This window comes from Pelodiscus sinensis, chromosome 3, assembly GCF_052426305.1.
Source record: "Pelodiscus sinensis isolate ZL-2025 chromosome 3, ASM5242630v1, whole genome shotgun sequence".
Classification (NCBI taxonomy): Eukaryota; Metazoa; Chordata; order Testudines; family Trionychidae; genus Pelodiscus; species Pelodiscus sinensis.
In genome coordinates, this window is record NC_143054.1 from 92,555,446 (window position 1) to 92,570,473 (window position 15,028).

At 41.8% G+C, this 15,028-nt stretch overlaps 1 protein-coding gene across 5 annotated transcripts in view; it reads right to left on the reverse strand.

The window, feature by feature from the left end:
• The window catches only part of ECHDC1 (ethylmalonyl-CoA decarboxylase 1), a 56,373-nt gene that overhangs the window by 21,613 nt on the left and 19,732 nt on the right, over positions 1–15,028 (reverse strand). For 2 of the 5 annotated variants that reach the window (XM_075924125.2, XM_075924128.2), the window contains exons 2-3: positions 7,564–7,785; positions 1,303–1,445 (exon numbers count right to left, since the gene is read on the reverse strand). In XM_075924125.2, coding sequence (XP_075780240.2) covers positions 1,303–1,445; positions 7,564–7,785 — 365 coding nt within the window. Of the gene's footprint in view, positions 1–1,302; positions 1,446–7,563; positions 7,786–10,248; positions 10,393–14,194; positions 14,442–15,028 lie in introns of those variants that run through there. The other 3 variants (XM_075924126.2, XM_006139429.5, XM_089777249.1) reach the window with 3 other exon arrangements.

Below are 15,028 nucleotides of genomic sequence, written 5' to 3' on the forward strand. Positions count from 1 at the left end.
AAAACAGAATATGAAATTGTATTGCTGGTCTTAGATCACTACTGTTGCTGTAATAGTCAAATAGCATAGGTTACACACGCAGCGTGTGCATGGAGAGGAGGGCAATGTGTGCATGTGCGTGCCCCCCCACGGGAAGGAAGGAGGGCGGATGGCGCATGTCCCCAGCCTCCCCGGCCCACAGGGAAGGCAGCTGGCAGGAGGCCCAAGCCTCCCCAACCTCCTTGTCCTCCGGGGCCTTAGAGCACAGGGAGGGTAGGTGACAAGTCCCCAGCCTCCCTGGCCCCAACCACAGGGAGGGTGGGCACTGGGGACAGCAACACTCCACCCCCAGCCCGCCTACAGTAGCGTGGGTGGGGACAGGCTAGCAGTTTGGGAAGGCATTCCCCGGCATAGAATACCAGACGGCAAGAGTAGAGTTCTGAGAGGCTGGATTAAAAGCAAGTGTTATTTATCATGCTATACAGTTTTAGTGTTGTCAGAGATATTAAATCCCACTGGATGGATATTTCAGGGACAAGCAATTTTAAAGAGTCTCTCACATCTAAATAATTAGTTTGAATGTAACCAAGGTTGTTAGGCCAGAAGTGTATTTGGAGTTTCCCTGGCCAGTTCTTGTGGATTTTATGGTTTTATTTTAGTTCTTGTATGAGGCTGGGCTTCTACAAAAGAATTTTATTTGAAAAAGGTTGTATCAATACCTATCCATTCCTCTCAGAAAGTCTACCGAGGACCATTTTAAAATCAATCTTCTCTCCTGTTGTAATGATTCCAGTTAGCATAAAAAGAATTCTGAAAGTTAAAGGGACTTTATATATGGAAATAAACACTTTGAGAATTAGTAAATATGCAATTCAAAGGGAAACCTTAATTTGCTAATTATGAGAACAAGTTGTCACACATTTGATTTGCAAAGACTCAGCTACTTTTTACTTAGTATAAAACTTGTGACATAAATGGAGATTTCTATGTATAATCGCATCACAAGCATTATGGAACATGATTGCTTGAAAAGAGCCCCTCAGAACAAAAAAAGATTGCCTCTTCTACCGAAAATGAAATTGATATATATCAATCACTTGGTCACTAACATGCGGATACCACTACCAATCATCTAATTTTTTCATTGTGTCTTTGCTTCCCCACTTGTCTGTATCTGTCATCTCTTGTGACATACTTGATCAATTACAAATGCTTTATGCCAGGGACACATTTTGTTTAGTGTTTGTACAGTGCCTACTGCAATAAGGTGCTTTTATGAAAGATGATCCCATGTGCTATAGTAATACAAACAAACAAACTTGCCTGTGGGCTGGACATTGCTCTGACAGCATTCAAATCAGATCCTGAGCAAAAAGTGTTTTTGGCACCCTGGACGATAAGGCCTTTCCCATGCTTCCAATTTTCCAGTTCAGTTACCCTCTCCTGGAGTTCTAGCATCATAGTGCCTGTCATTAGGGGGGAAAAGCACAACTGTGTCAATAGGGATATGATCAGAGTAGAGTCTTACTGAACTGCTTGATATTTAAATTGTATACCACTTCCAATCATAGTAGATGTTGGAAACATTTAAAATAAAACACCTTGACATATTGGTGTCAATGTCTGGTATAAAGGTCCTAATCCATCAGAAAACTTAAGCAAGCGGTGACTTGCAAGGCATTTATGTGATTAGTGTTAAACATGTTATGAATGTCAAAACTCTACTCATTTTCCCAGAGACATGACGACATGCACAGCATTTTTGGTAGAAAGATGCAGTTTTTGACGTTCTGAGGAACTTTTTGTGAAGGAAGGATATTCCACAATGCTCATGTTGCATTTAGATAGAAAGAATCACTTGACAGTTATAGTTGTGCTTTCCTGGACCAAGGCCAACATTAACAGATGAAAGATAAAAAGAGAAACAGACAAAATCAAGGAGATCATCAGGAAGGAAGCTAGAGATTGTGAAGTGGACCCTCTCTTTCTCCTTAAGGAAGTTAGAATAGGGTACAGAAAGATCAGCACAAACACAACAAGTATGTGCTAACTGGCAAATGAACATCCAGAGACCAATTTATAATCAGAATTCATGGTTGATTACTCAGTTGTTGCCTACATGAACAGTTTACTGTGCAGTAAATTGAGGTGTAAATCTACAGATCATTAGCACCTTATGCATTAACTATTCATGTGCTCCCAGCTACTACCAACTAAAAAGTTTCCTAGTGCATGTTAGATCAAAGTACAGTAAACTTCTGATAATCCGGCACCTTTAGGACCCAGGAGGTACCGGATTATCAGAAGGGGGGGCTATGAGAGGTCTGGGGTGCAGTGGGAGGGGAGGGGGGGATGCACTCCTCGGTGCTGCGGGACCAACCTGGCAACACCCCAGCTGCTCTGCCCCAGGCGTCCCCAAGTCAGCCGCTGCTGAAACTGACCAGCGGCTGACTCATGGAAGCTAGAGGCAGAGCTGGTCTGCCCCCAGCTTCCCTGAGTAAGCCGTTGGTCAGTTTCAGCAGCAGCTGAATTGGGGAAGCCAGGGGCAGAGCAGCTCCAATTGTCCGTGGGCTGTTGAAATTGGTTGCACTAGGCTTAAGCGGATGTTATGAGTATTTGTTTCCGAAAAAAGTTTCAAACAGATTCGAACTAGAGAAAAAACCAGCAAGACTATATCCATATTGCCCATCAGCTATTTGCCAGCATAATCTTGCTCAGCTTTCTGTTCCATGAGTCATTGAAGCATAGAATAAACATTGCTCCTAAGAGACAAAACCTGCTGTATAAAGTGAATGTTTGGCAAACAGTTTTTATGTTTTACTTTGTTAACAGTATTTGTAAGATTTCTAACAAAAGTGTGCATTTTATATATATTACACACACACACACACACACCCACACACCCACCCCTGACTATTCAGAGAAGCCAAGTATCCAATGATAGGCTCTTCCTGACAAGAGCTCTTTGGGGAAAGGACTAGAATTTACTCTGTTTGTACATTGCTTAGCACAATGGGTAGTGATTTCTTGAGGACGCTATGTACTAATATAATAAGTATACACATATGCCAAACTGGAATTAAATTTTGAAAAGAATATTTGAGCACATATCAAAGATTGCATCATAATCCATATGCATAATGGGACCAAAATTAAGTATCCACAGAAACATAATTCTGGCATTTCATAACTTTTCAATGCTTGATTTTGCAACCTTATCAATGTAGGTGTGTGTATAATTTCCTACATTTTTAAAAATGCAAATGGAGGGGAAAAACAGAAACTGTATCAATTGGCATCACATTACTACTAACGTGAGTCAGAGGGACTGGAACCTTTAGATCCATGACCCAAATCTCTACAAGTCACTTGTGCTAACTGAGCAACTGATAGCAATAGTAATAGGTTGTCATCCCATGTGGGCCAGCATAGGAGATAAAACAATGGCTTTCCTGGGTATCTGCTGATACAAGAGGAATGGCAATACACTGGAATCTAGGATTTCATTCTAGCCTCTGAAGGGGTGTGTTTTCTTGCAGCTCCTCTCCCAGTGTTGTCTTTTTCCCATCTGCAATTCCTCACCTTAGTTCCATTCTCTTCACTTAGCTAAGCGGAGTTTCCATTCCGCAGGCTTCTCATCCCAGTCCACTTGTCCAGCCATTCCCAATTTTCTTCTCTATCCTAGATCTTTGTCCCATTTCCTTTCCCAGCCAATCAGTTTGTCCCTCTCAGATTCTCATTTTATCTTTTTCTCCTGCCCACCATAGCCTCCAATTGCAGACTCCCACGCACAATCTTCATGGCCGCTGGTTCCTTTTGGACTCACTCTCTTCCCCTTGCCTCCTTGTGCAATCCAAGTATTCCCTACTCCCTCCATGGTATCTTGACTTTGTCTCTGTCCAGGCAGTCTCAGTTCTACTTGTGTCCCCACCCACTCAGCACATTTCCTTGCTCAGCCAGTCCCAATCTCCCTCCAGCTTCTAAGATGATTTCAGTTTTCCCCGACCTACTAACTCCCAAACCCTATTTCCCTCCTTGGCTCCAAAGTCCCAGTTTCCAATTAAGCCAGTCCCACCCTTCCAACACTAGCTCCAAGTCGCAGTTTCCCATGCCCTCTCTTATCCCAGCCACCAGCTCTTAGTTTCCCTCCACAGCTCTATTTTTTGTCCCTGGCATCTGAATCGTGCAGCTGCCACTTGCAGGCTGCTGAGGCAGAGAAGGGCTTCACTGACAGCATCTAAGAGAAAGGCTCTCTTGTCCTCAGTTCAGATGCCCAGATCTGGCATGGCCTACTACCCAGAGCTGAAATTGCATGGGAAGTTCTTCTCATCTGCAGGCTGGAGCAAGCCCAGGGTGGACAGAATCTTTGGGAAATTTAGTTGCTTAAAAAAAAAAAAAAAAAAAAAAAAAAAAAAAAAAAAAAAAAAAAAAAATCTAAGAAATCCCTATTGAGCATTTGCAAACTCATTTTATGCTTATAATTCAGACATATTTGGTTGGATTTTAGCAGGCACACCAAAAAGCACGCCCTGACACAAAGGTCATCCTCCTTTATATTTCAAGTCCCACTGCTCAAAAGCATGGGGTCATGACAGTTTTTCAAGGAAAAAAGTCCAAAACTTAACATGGAAAAAACAATGTTTTCCCTAGCCTCATTTTTCGGAAACAAATGAATTGTTTTGACTGCATTTAAAAAAATTCATTTAAAAATAAATAAAATAATAAAATAACAACAACAACAATAATTCAGCCTGAGGCTGACAAGGAAAATTACAAGCAACCCAAACCAGTCATATAATGGGGAGTGTTGGACAAACTTAATAATAGGTAGAACAGCCAGTCCTGACTATTATAATAATACACTGCAGTGATCAACAAACAGCTAGTGAATTGAAGTGCTGCAATAACATATTCCACTCAGCTGAAGGCAAAGGACTATATTAACACAGAATGAATTAACTGTCATTTCACCTGCTAGAAGTAACCTCTTTACCTCAAGGTAAAGATTTCAAGACACACTGGTGTTGGAAGCTTTCTAACTGACCCCTGCCCCTGTGCTACACCTGTTTAGTGGATGAATACATATTTCCAGGGCTGTCAGCCTAGAACCATTCATGCGCATTAAATTGGCTAAAAACAAACATAACATGCTTATATTGATATATTGCATATAAAAATTAAGAGAAACAAATGCTAACAAATGCCAGATTTATGGGTACTCATACAACCTTAATTCAGCCCCCTTCTATGTCCTGGATGTTGTAAGCGATGCATGAATCTTGTGGAAAATACAGCATGATTGTGTTATAGAGTCTACAACAGCACACATACATATAAGGGGACTGAAACGTAAGGCTCACCAGGTCCTAGAGCTAGGGCTACAGAGCTGCCAGACAGCAAGCACCTTCACACTGCCAACCTAGCAGCAGCAGTCAGCTCTCACTCCATTATCCATTGCTACCTGCATACACAAACGACAAGTCTTGCCTCCAGGGGTCTGACAAGATTGACTCCCTGCCTTATAGAACCCCAACAGGTGTTCCACGAAGTGTTCAGGCCACAGGGTACATCTTCTGTAACTGCTATGATCATTCCTGCTTTCTGCTCTTAACTCCTGGTTTTGACCTCGACTAGATTTGTATCACTTCCTGACCCAGATCCTGAAACCTGACTTGGACTCTGACCCTTCATACCAACCTCAGTCTGGTACTGGACCACTAACCCCTTCACTAATCTCAGCCTCAGGTTTGACACTGCCCTGACCATTAGTCCTGAATGTCCTTGTCAGGATCCAGACACGAATTAAGGTTGCCTGTGCAACCTTAAAGCTGGAATTTCCCAACTTTATCTTCATTTTTTAGTTCTATCACATGCATCTGCTGGTTGAGATGCATCAGCAGCACCCAGGCATTCCCAATATTATGACTGTTGCTATTGTTTCTGCAGTGATGTGGGCCACCTTTAGAATGTTCACATGACTTTTTTGGCATGTGTATACATTTTTCCTGGGACATGCATGTGAGAGAAGGGATATATATATAGTAAGTAAGGATTTATATTCCCATTTTAAATGTAGGGAATTCAGACAGAAGCTTAATGACACAGGGTCACAAAGCAACTCAATGACAGGGATTACACTAAAGCCCACAAGTCTTTAACCCAGTTCCCTGTTATTCACTAAAGCAGTGGTCTCCAAACCTTAAAAAGCAGTCTTGGGTGGTGTGTAAGTGTCAGGACAAGCCAAGATCTACCCCATCCCTTCCCCAAAGCCCCACCCGTTCCTTGAGACCCCGCCCTCTCTGTTCCCCTTCTCTCCATCACTTGCTATCCTTGTTCCTTATACATTCTCAGGGTACGGCTACACTTCCGCTTTTTTTTTTAATATCCTTCTGTCGGAAAAATTTCTTCCAACATTTGGCCCATCTACACTGGGAATCTAATCCCGAAAGCCCCCCAGGATTGACCAGTCAATCACGATCACGGGTTGGTGACCATGGCACTAGAGTATTGCTCCTAGAATGTCTTGTTCCTAAATATAGTTAAACTGATCCAGTAAATACACAGACAGCACTTTTCACGTGATGTCAGACATACTATGGGTATAATTCCTTATTTGTTGTAGCTACTGACTTATGGAAGCTAGAGATTTTGATAATATAGGTTTTAGACTTAAAATGCCTTTTTAAACTAATCTAAGAATAATAAGTATAAACTGCAATTAATTTGCCCAACTAGAAAGTTCATCATGGGATAACCCAGAGCTCTACAATCCAGCTTGGGCAGACAGATAAGGATGGATGAAAAAATTCTTAGAATGTTTCTAACTGGACTGAGAATGTTCATCCATTAGTAGATAAGTTGACGTGTAAAGGGTCATCCTGATGGAACAAAAAAGGATGGATAGGTTCGGTATATGTGGTAGGAAAGGCAACACTATAAACTGATGAGTGAGAGAGCAGAAAGCAAGTTATAGGAATAGTGTTCAAGTCCTTTTTTTACCTCAATGCTCCAATTTACAATATAGGCATCATACATTTGAAAAAGATGTTTTGAGTTCAAAGACACAATTATATTTATTTGCTTCTAGAGTAACTGGGATGTACAAAAGGAACAACGAATAAAGAGTGGGGGGCAGGATTGAGCCGACTGAAAAAAGGGCTAGCGTGTTCTGATAGATGGCCTTTTTCAGTATCTAAAGTTTTTTGTGTTTAATGTTTCGTATGGAGTTACTGTGCTGAACAGCAGTCACAGAATACTAGAACTGGAAGGAAACTTGAGAGGTAATCAAGTTCAGTTACCTGCACTCATGGCAGGACTAAATAGCATAAAGACCATCCCTAACAAGTATCACTACTCAACAGCAATGATTTTTTATTTTTAAGCATGACAGAGTTATGGGCGCAATTTTTCCATAGAGCCATATAGTTTAAGACTCGAAGGGACCACTAGATCACTTAGCTTTACCTCTTGTATGTAACAGGCTACCAACTCCACCTGGCACTCCCAATCCAACAGAAACAAGATCAAAGTTAATTAGACCCCCAAAACTGCAAAACAAACAAAAACATCATAAGTTGTCAGTACCTGTGAATGCATTCATTAGCTTTGGGTTGTTTAAGGTGAGGACTCCAATGCCATTGTCTTCTTTAGAAAGGTTGATGGCTCCACCACCAAACTGCTGAAGTTTTTTCTTTATCTCTTCTTCCTCAAAGCCATGGGTGCCATTATAAAGCGACACACCTCTTTGCACGAACAGTCTACTCTTTGTCGTTTGGAGTAAACCTTTCCAAATAGAGATTGACATTTCTGAAAAGAGAAACACAATGGAAAAGGATCACCTCTTAGGTGGTTTTCTCCCTTTCAGACCCAGTTCATTCCTTCAATAAAATGAAATAGTCCCCAAAAAGTCATAGTGCAGCCTCCACCGCTTTGGGTGGGCCCCCTGGGAGCAGCCAGCAACTGGCTCCATCCCCTGCCCTGAGCTTCCCCATAACTCTGCTGCCCTGACTCCTCCTACCCTGAACCCCCTTTCACCCCAATGCTGACACCTGCACCCCCCCATGCCCGAACCCCTGCCCTGATTCCTGTACCTCACATATCCCCTGCCCTATGAGGCCCGAGCAATGCAGGTTAAATCTTCTAGATAGATTATAACAAAAAGAGAGGGAATGAGAATGTGCTTTTGTAAAAAAGGTACCAAGTTGGTATACAAATTAATTCATTTGGTTATTCTGAGATCAATGTTTTATACTGTTTATAATTCTAAGCTCTGTTTAATCAGACACCTCCTTCTACCCACAACATTCCAACCATCGCTTTTGAAAATTTTTAAATTTGTTTTTCTGCTCCAAGTATCGACTGAACAGATTTCCAAAGCTGTTGATTTTAATTAAGTTGCTTCTCTGTCTGATCTTTTAGATAGAGATATTTACTCTTTGCACAGAACCTAGCACAATAGCCCTTTTAGGACTGCCATAAAAAGATGGTGAAGCAGAAGAAGAAGAAATAACCCAGAGGTAAGTTAGCGACAAAGTAGATTCATTCTCAAGTTTTTCCATTATGGCAACCTGAATTCACAAATGAAAATAGGTTAATTTTCTGAGCCTTCTGTAGTCTATACTGTACTGGGCATGCTAACCACAAAAAAAGAGCTATTGAAAAGCTGCTAGTCTCTGCTCAAGATAGGACAGACTAGAAAAGCAGGAATGAAACAGGATAGCTTTGAGGTGTGTTAGAGCTGTGTGGGATAGCTTACATTGTGCTTTCCTTTATTTTGTTTGATTTAAAGCAGTACTATTTGTCCCTCAGTTTCAGTCACCACAAAAGACATACATTGAATTGTGAGTGCAGGCAGTGACTGGCTCCAAAGCAAAATGCAAAAATAAATAAATAAAATAAAAATAAAAAGAAGGTTTCTTTTTATTAGCTTAACTTGCTATAAAATTCTTGTATGGTCACTTTTCATATTTCTTAAATTTGGCAAGTGAAGAGCAAAATAGACTCAAAATATGGAAATTTCAGGAAAAAACCATCAGTTTAAATTCTATGTGGCTGTATGCATTAACAGTCTGTTTTATTACTATTATTACTATGGCAATAAAGAGCATCAGTGAATGAAAGATTAGAAAACAAATTGGACATCACTGACTGCTGATCATGAGTCATGACTAATGACTCATACAAGACAAGGTAGTGTCATGGAATTATTTTTCACCATCTTCTGTAATACTGGTCACTGTACAACTTTTTTTAATTCAATGAAAAATGAGCTGTTAAAAAACTCTCTCAGATGACCACTTAGGACAAGCATGGCATTTAAGCATTTAGCTCTTTCACACCAGAGTGATTTTTGTTGATCAACAAACAAAGAGCAAAATTTCACTTAGTGTGGAGCACTTGCAGCTTGTGGAATGGTTGGAATTGATTTTTTGCAGGTTGCTTCTGTCAAAGGTCCAACAGAGTGGAGCAAATATAATATAAATATTATCCAGGATGGGTAGGAATGGTGTCCCCAAGACTCTGTTTGTCTGGAAACGGGTGACAGGGGAGGGATCTTGTGAGGATTACCTGTTGTGTTCCCTCCTTCTGGGACATTTGGTATTGACCACTGTCGGCAGACAGGATACTGGGGTAGATGGACTTTTGGTCTGACCCAGTACGGCCATTCTTAAATGCTGTTTGGATCATTTAATTATAAATATTCTGTGTTAAATCAAACAAGTAAAATGGCTAAATCCTTGAATTATAAACACAACTGCATAAAACATACTGGCCAAGACGACAGATTGACCTAATGGGCATGGCAGCAGCCTAGAAAGTAAGACCATGGTTCACTTCCCGCTCTACCACGGATTATAGGCGAAGTCCCTAATCTGCCTTGCTGTGTCTCAGTTCCCCCATCTGTAAAAGGGTGATAATACCATCCCACAGCTGTGCTGTGATACAAGTACTTTAAAGACTGAGAGGTACTCAGAATGGTGGGGGACATAAGAGTATGTGAGATAGGACTTTGTTAGTGGAAGTATAGTCTATTAAAACAAGATGTGCTACACTCCAATATAATTTTCACCACAATTTATACAATAACTTTGTCAGTGACAAACTTTTCTGTAGAAGACACCCCACCAATGGTCAACATGGAAGTGACTAGCATTGTAGCCTATTTGTATTTTTAGCATATTTTAAATTTGCTAGCACTCTGGTATATTGCCAGTAATCACTGTTATATGTCTACACATATAGTAGTGATAGTTATCAGTAATGACTTACTCCATAGTTTTTAGGGTTTTGGTTTTTCCTGGCCTTTCAAGACATGGATTCATATGAACTCATACCCAGTGTTGACATTTAAGTTCAATATCAGAGCAGTGCTTTTCTGAAAGTCTGAGTCTCAAGGCGGGTAGCCGTGTTAGTCTGTAACATTTAAAAAAAGACCCAATGAGTAGACCTAAAGCACTTTTGAAACTACTAATATACATAATATTTGTTATCATGATCTTTTGTGGGAAAAACCCACTATATATACACACCCATATAAATATCTAAGGTGCTACAGGACCACTTGTTTTTCTGAATGTCTCTGGTAACTGTCCAGGTAAAAATTAAAAATATAGCAGTATTTTTCAAAAAAGACAAATAGAGAAACTCCAGTAATATGTCCAACATTCTTTCTCTAAACCAGGCAATTCCATGCTCCAAGACCACATGGGAGGCTGAAAGCTTTGATTTATGACCATCATATTTGTCGTGGGCCTGCAATCCCAATTTCTTTCTCCCAGATCAACAGCCTGACACACTGTGCTACTGGGGAACTGTTTGCAATATTACTAGATGCTGTCAAAAGAGTGATGGGCCTGCCAGTAACCACTGGTCCAGCTTCCCTTTTGTTCCATGTGGTGAGGAGAAAAAAAATCTCCAATGGTCTTCTCTTGGGCATATCCTCATCTCAGCTCTTCTTTCCTGGCATATGGAGGAAGGGAGCAAATAATACCCGATACCTTCACAGGCACAGGAAAAAAAAATGCCTTTCAGCATTTCCTGTTCCTTGAGAGGACCGCTACTTCATGCTCTTATTTATCTTGAAGGCTCCTAGATCCTGTGACTGAATACCCTGAGAAGATATGCAAGGTGGATCAGTGGAAGGACATACTATTGTTGGAAGGGAATGCTAAGCTGTGAGTAGTATGGGGGTCTTTATAGACCCCTTGTTTATGTGGACTTGCCTTTATGTTTATAATATCTGATGTTAGTTCTGGCAGGTAGAACTTCTGATGGAAGGGAGCGCTTTTAGCAGTATTGGTAAGGGGCAGAAAATAGAGTGGCGACAGAGATGAAAGGAAGAAAGCCAAAAGGATGGGCGAAAAGGTACCCTGGAGCAGATACAGTTCTTCCTGTTATTCAAGACCAGAAGTTTCATCTTAAGCAATGCCAGTTCAGGTAGAAGATATGACACAACAGGGCCAAACAGGAATATGACCCTTGCTTTTCAAATATGTCCCTACTCTCCAATTGTATCTCCTATTTTTTGTCATTGGTACAACACTATCTTATGTGGACAACTTTCTGAAGTGAACCATAAAAGGTAATTAAGCATTTGAACAATTTATGTAGAGACAAAGAACTATCTTTACAGATAGGATAAAACATGCTATTGCTCCATCAGAAGTCAAACTTAAATCACTTGATGAAATTCTATGACTTTTATTTTAGTTATTTTAAAGCTTTAGTTTTTGCCATTGTTTTACATATTTTAGTTTGTTTCCACACTTCTAAAAACAGTTATACGCTGCCCCCCCCCGTTACTGACAAGCTGGCAGGTCCAAATTTTGTAGTATTTTGTGGGGGGTTGCAGGGAGTACATAAGGGGGTTTCCTAGCTCATGGCTATCTGTTAAATTAGTTTGTGATATTTAGAGAGGACAGCTCACCTACCTGCAAATCCCCACAAAGTTTAATAAAATTTGGACCCACCATCTTGTTAACCAAGATGGTCATTGATGGAACCACATGGTCTATCCCTAGCCTCTGACTGCCAGAAGCTGAGAGAGGACAAATGGGCTGGATTGCTTGATAGTTGCCTTGTTCTGTAATTCTCTTTGAAGTACCTGGCATTGGCCATTGTTGGAAGACATAACAGTAAGCTTCATGGACCGTTGGTCTGACTCAGAATGGCCATTTTTTTATTCTTAGTTCATGGAATAATAGTTAAGGCCAAAATGGACAATTATGATGATCCCCTGCTATACATCTGCCTCCCCTGCCTCTAGAGATTGTGCTTTTAAGCAGGCTTCTGCTCCCCCTACTGCCTGACAGGCAGCAAGGCAGGGGAGGGGAGTGCCTAGTCAAGCCACTACTTGACTACCTGATATGCATACATCCCTAACTGACACCCAGTAAAAAAACCTGTCTGATGGCTGACCAGTTATTTAACTTGATGACTGGTGTATGTCTGGACTGCAGGCCACCGGTTTCCCACCACTGGTCTACAGTCTGCAAACGCTTTACAATCCTTATCAAACCCTCCTTCTTCAAAAGATATCGGTTATGCTTTTAATATGTATGTGAAATAGCAATTCAACAAGCGATACAGGTATTATATTGTGACAAGAGCTCCTAAACAGGGTAATCAGCAAAGCTTAGCATTTAAAAGGATTAGAGTCTGAAAACAGGCAGTCCCCGGGTTACATGGATCCGACTTACATCGGATCCCTACTTACAAACGGGGTGAGGCAACCCCGCACTAGCTGCTTCCCCCCAGCAGACCAGGGAGATGCAAAGTTAGAGCCCTCCACCCCTCCTCCCCCCCCAAGCAGACCAGGGAGACGCGGAGTGGCTTTTCTCAGCAGACACCTCAGCTTGAGAATAAAGGACTGAGGGAAGTGAGGTGTGGGAGAATAAAACTGAGCTCTGGAGAAATGTTTGGCTAGAGTTTCCCCTACAATATGTACCAGTTCCGACTTACATACAAATTCAACTTAAGAACAAGCCTACAGTCCCTATCTTGTACGTAACCCGGGGACTGCCTGTACTTTTAAAAGTACTGTATTATGTAGACAGAAAACAAGCAGCCTCATGAGGCTACACACAGCTTCATACCAGAGAAAATTCTGAGACAGTAAGAAGCAAGCCATCACCAGTTACTTCAGAATTCACAGCATTTGGCCCACTAAGATTAAAACTCCACTCTAACAAGTTAAGATTGTCCATGTGACCCCGACTGTGAATTTGCATATATGTCTAGTGTTTGATTAGAAGCGTAACTTTCGTTTTGATTTTATTCAGATAGTATTCACTTTGTGAAAACTAGAGCTTTTCTTAAAAGAGCTTTCTCCCTTAAATAATGAAGAGATGTACTGCTCACTTCATTTTAACCTGAAGTTTGTAAAGATGTGAGAAGAGACACAGAGAGATTTATGGCAAGTCTTGGGATTGTGACAAATGTATTTGAACCAAAATAATGGGTTTGGTTTTTTTAAATGGTGCATGAAAGTGCCTGATTTTCTGTGAACTTTACACATTCCTATATCACTACCAAGTCACATGTCAGCTTTCTATAAACTTTTACAACAGTTTTCGAAACAGCTTGGCAAAACAAACATACAAAAAAACCACACTACCAAACCAACTACCCACCACCACATTTTGGTATCATTATCTACAATAGCTTTTTCATGATCAAAGGCGGGGGGGGGGGGGGGGGGGGAACAAACAAGCAAGCTAAAACACTTTCTAAAGCTTCACAGGGAAATTTTAGAGACAGATAGCCAGGGAGGGACACGAGAAAGCAAACTGGCCAGTATTATCTGGGACTGGGTGGAAGTTAATAATCAAACTCAACGACTATGATGGGCGGGGGAGTGCGATAATATGAGGGGGTTGGTGGAAGAAATGAGACCCAAACAGATAGTAATATTTTGGGCCAAAGGGGCGCGATACAGAGGAGAAATGTAAACCCCAGGGGGTTAACACTGGGGGAGGAGAGACGCAAACGGCGAGGGGGTTAATATCAGGGACCGGGAGGTGGGATTTGGGAACCTCCACTGCCAGGGTTCATTAGTAATGACCATGGGGCAGAGGCGAGCCATGGCAAGATCCAGGGGAATTAAGGAGCGGAGCCATCCCACGGAAGGGAGTAGCCGGGGGCGGAGGAGACTCCCCACTCCGGCGTTCACTGAGGGCGCACAAGCCCCTTCGCTCCAGTCCAGAGAGGCACTGACCTGGCCCTGCTGCTCCGCTCCAGGCGCGCCGCCCAGCACCGGGTGCGTTGGGGAAAGAGGGCCGCCGGCACCCAGCACCGTGTGGAAACGGGCCGAGTTAGAAAGAAGCGCAGGGACGCTGCTGAGGCTCTTTACTGATGCCGCCTGTGGCACCGTACTTAGGAGCGAGGGCTAAGGACCACTCATTATTTGGACACGTGTTAAAATGCTGCCACGCAGCTACCAGGGAACTTTAGGCGGATTACCCTGCAGCCTCTGCGAGTATGTAAATGAAGCGCAGATTAGCATATTGCTGCGCATCATTTGCATAATTTATACGTGCGGGTTTTGCGCAAAGGGTTTTTTTGCACCAAAAAAACAAACAAAAACCTATTTTCCGCAAGATCCTTATGCCTCTCCGGGAAAGCCTCTTGTGCAAAAAAGCGGCTGCTCATTAATTATGCAAATGAGGCACAGCAATAGTCCACATTTCACCTCATTTGCATATTTCTTGCACAAAACAGCGCAGTGTAGACACAGCCCCACACTGCTTGCTTTTGTGCAAAAACCCCTAGGCAAAAACGGATCTGCAGAAAATATGCAAATGAGATCACGACTCATGCAACTGAGTCCCTCTTTAGCATATTTTTTGCCAAAAATACTCGTAGTGTAAACGTAACCTCAGTGAGAATATCCTGGGAACACCCACGCCCTACCACTGATGGTACTTCCACCCACTGAATTATGTTCAGGTTACTCTCAATATTTTCCTGAGATTGTCAGGACCAGGAGTAAGCTTTTCAAAGTATGAAAATGTAAGGCAAAGTATGGCTCAGTAGAAACTCCCCTTAATTT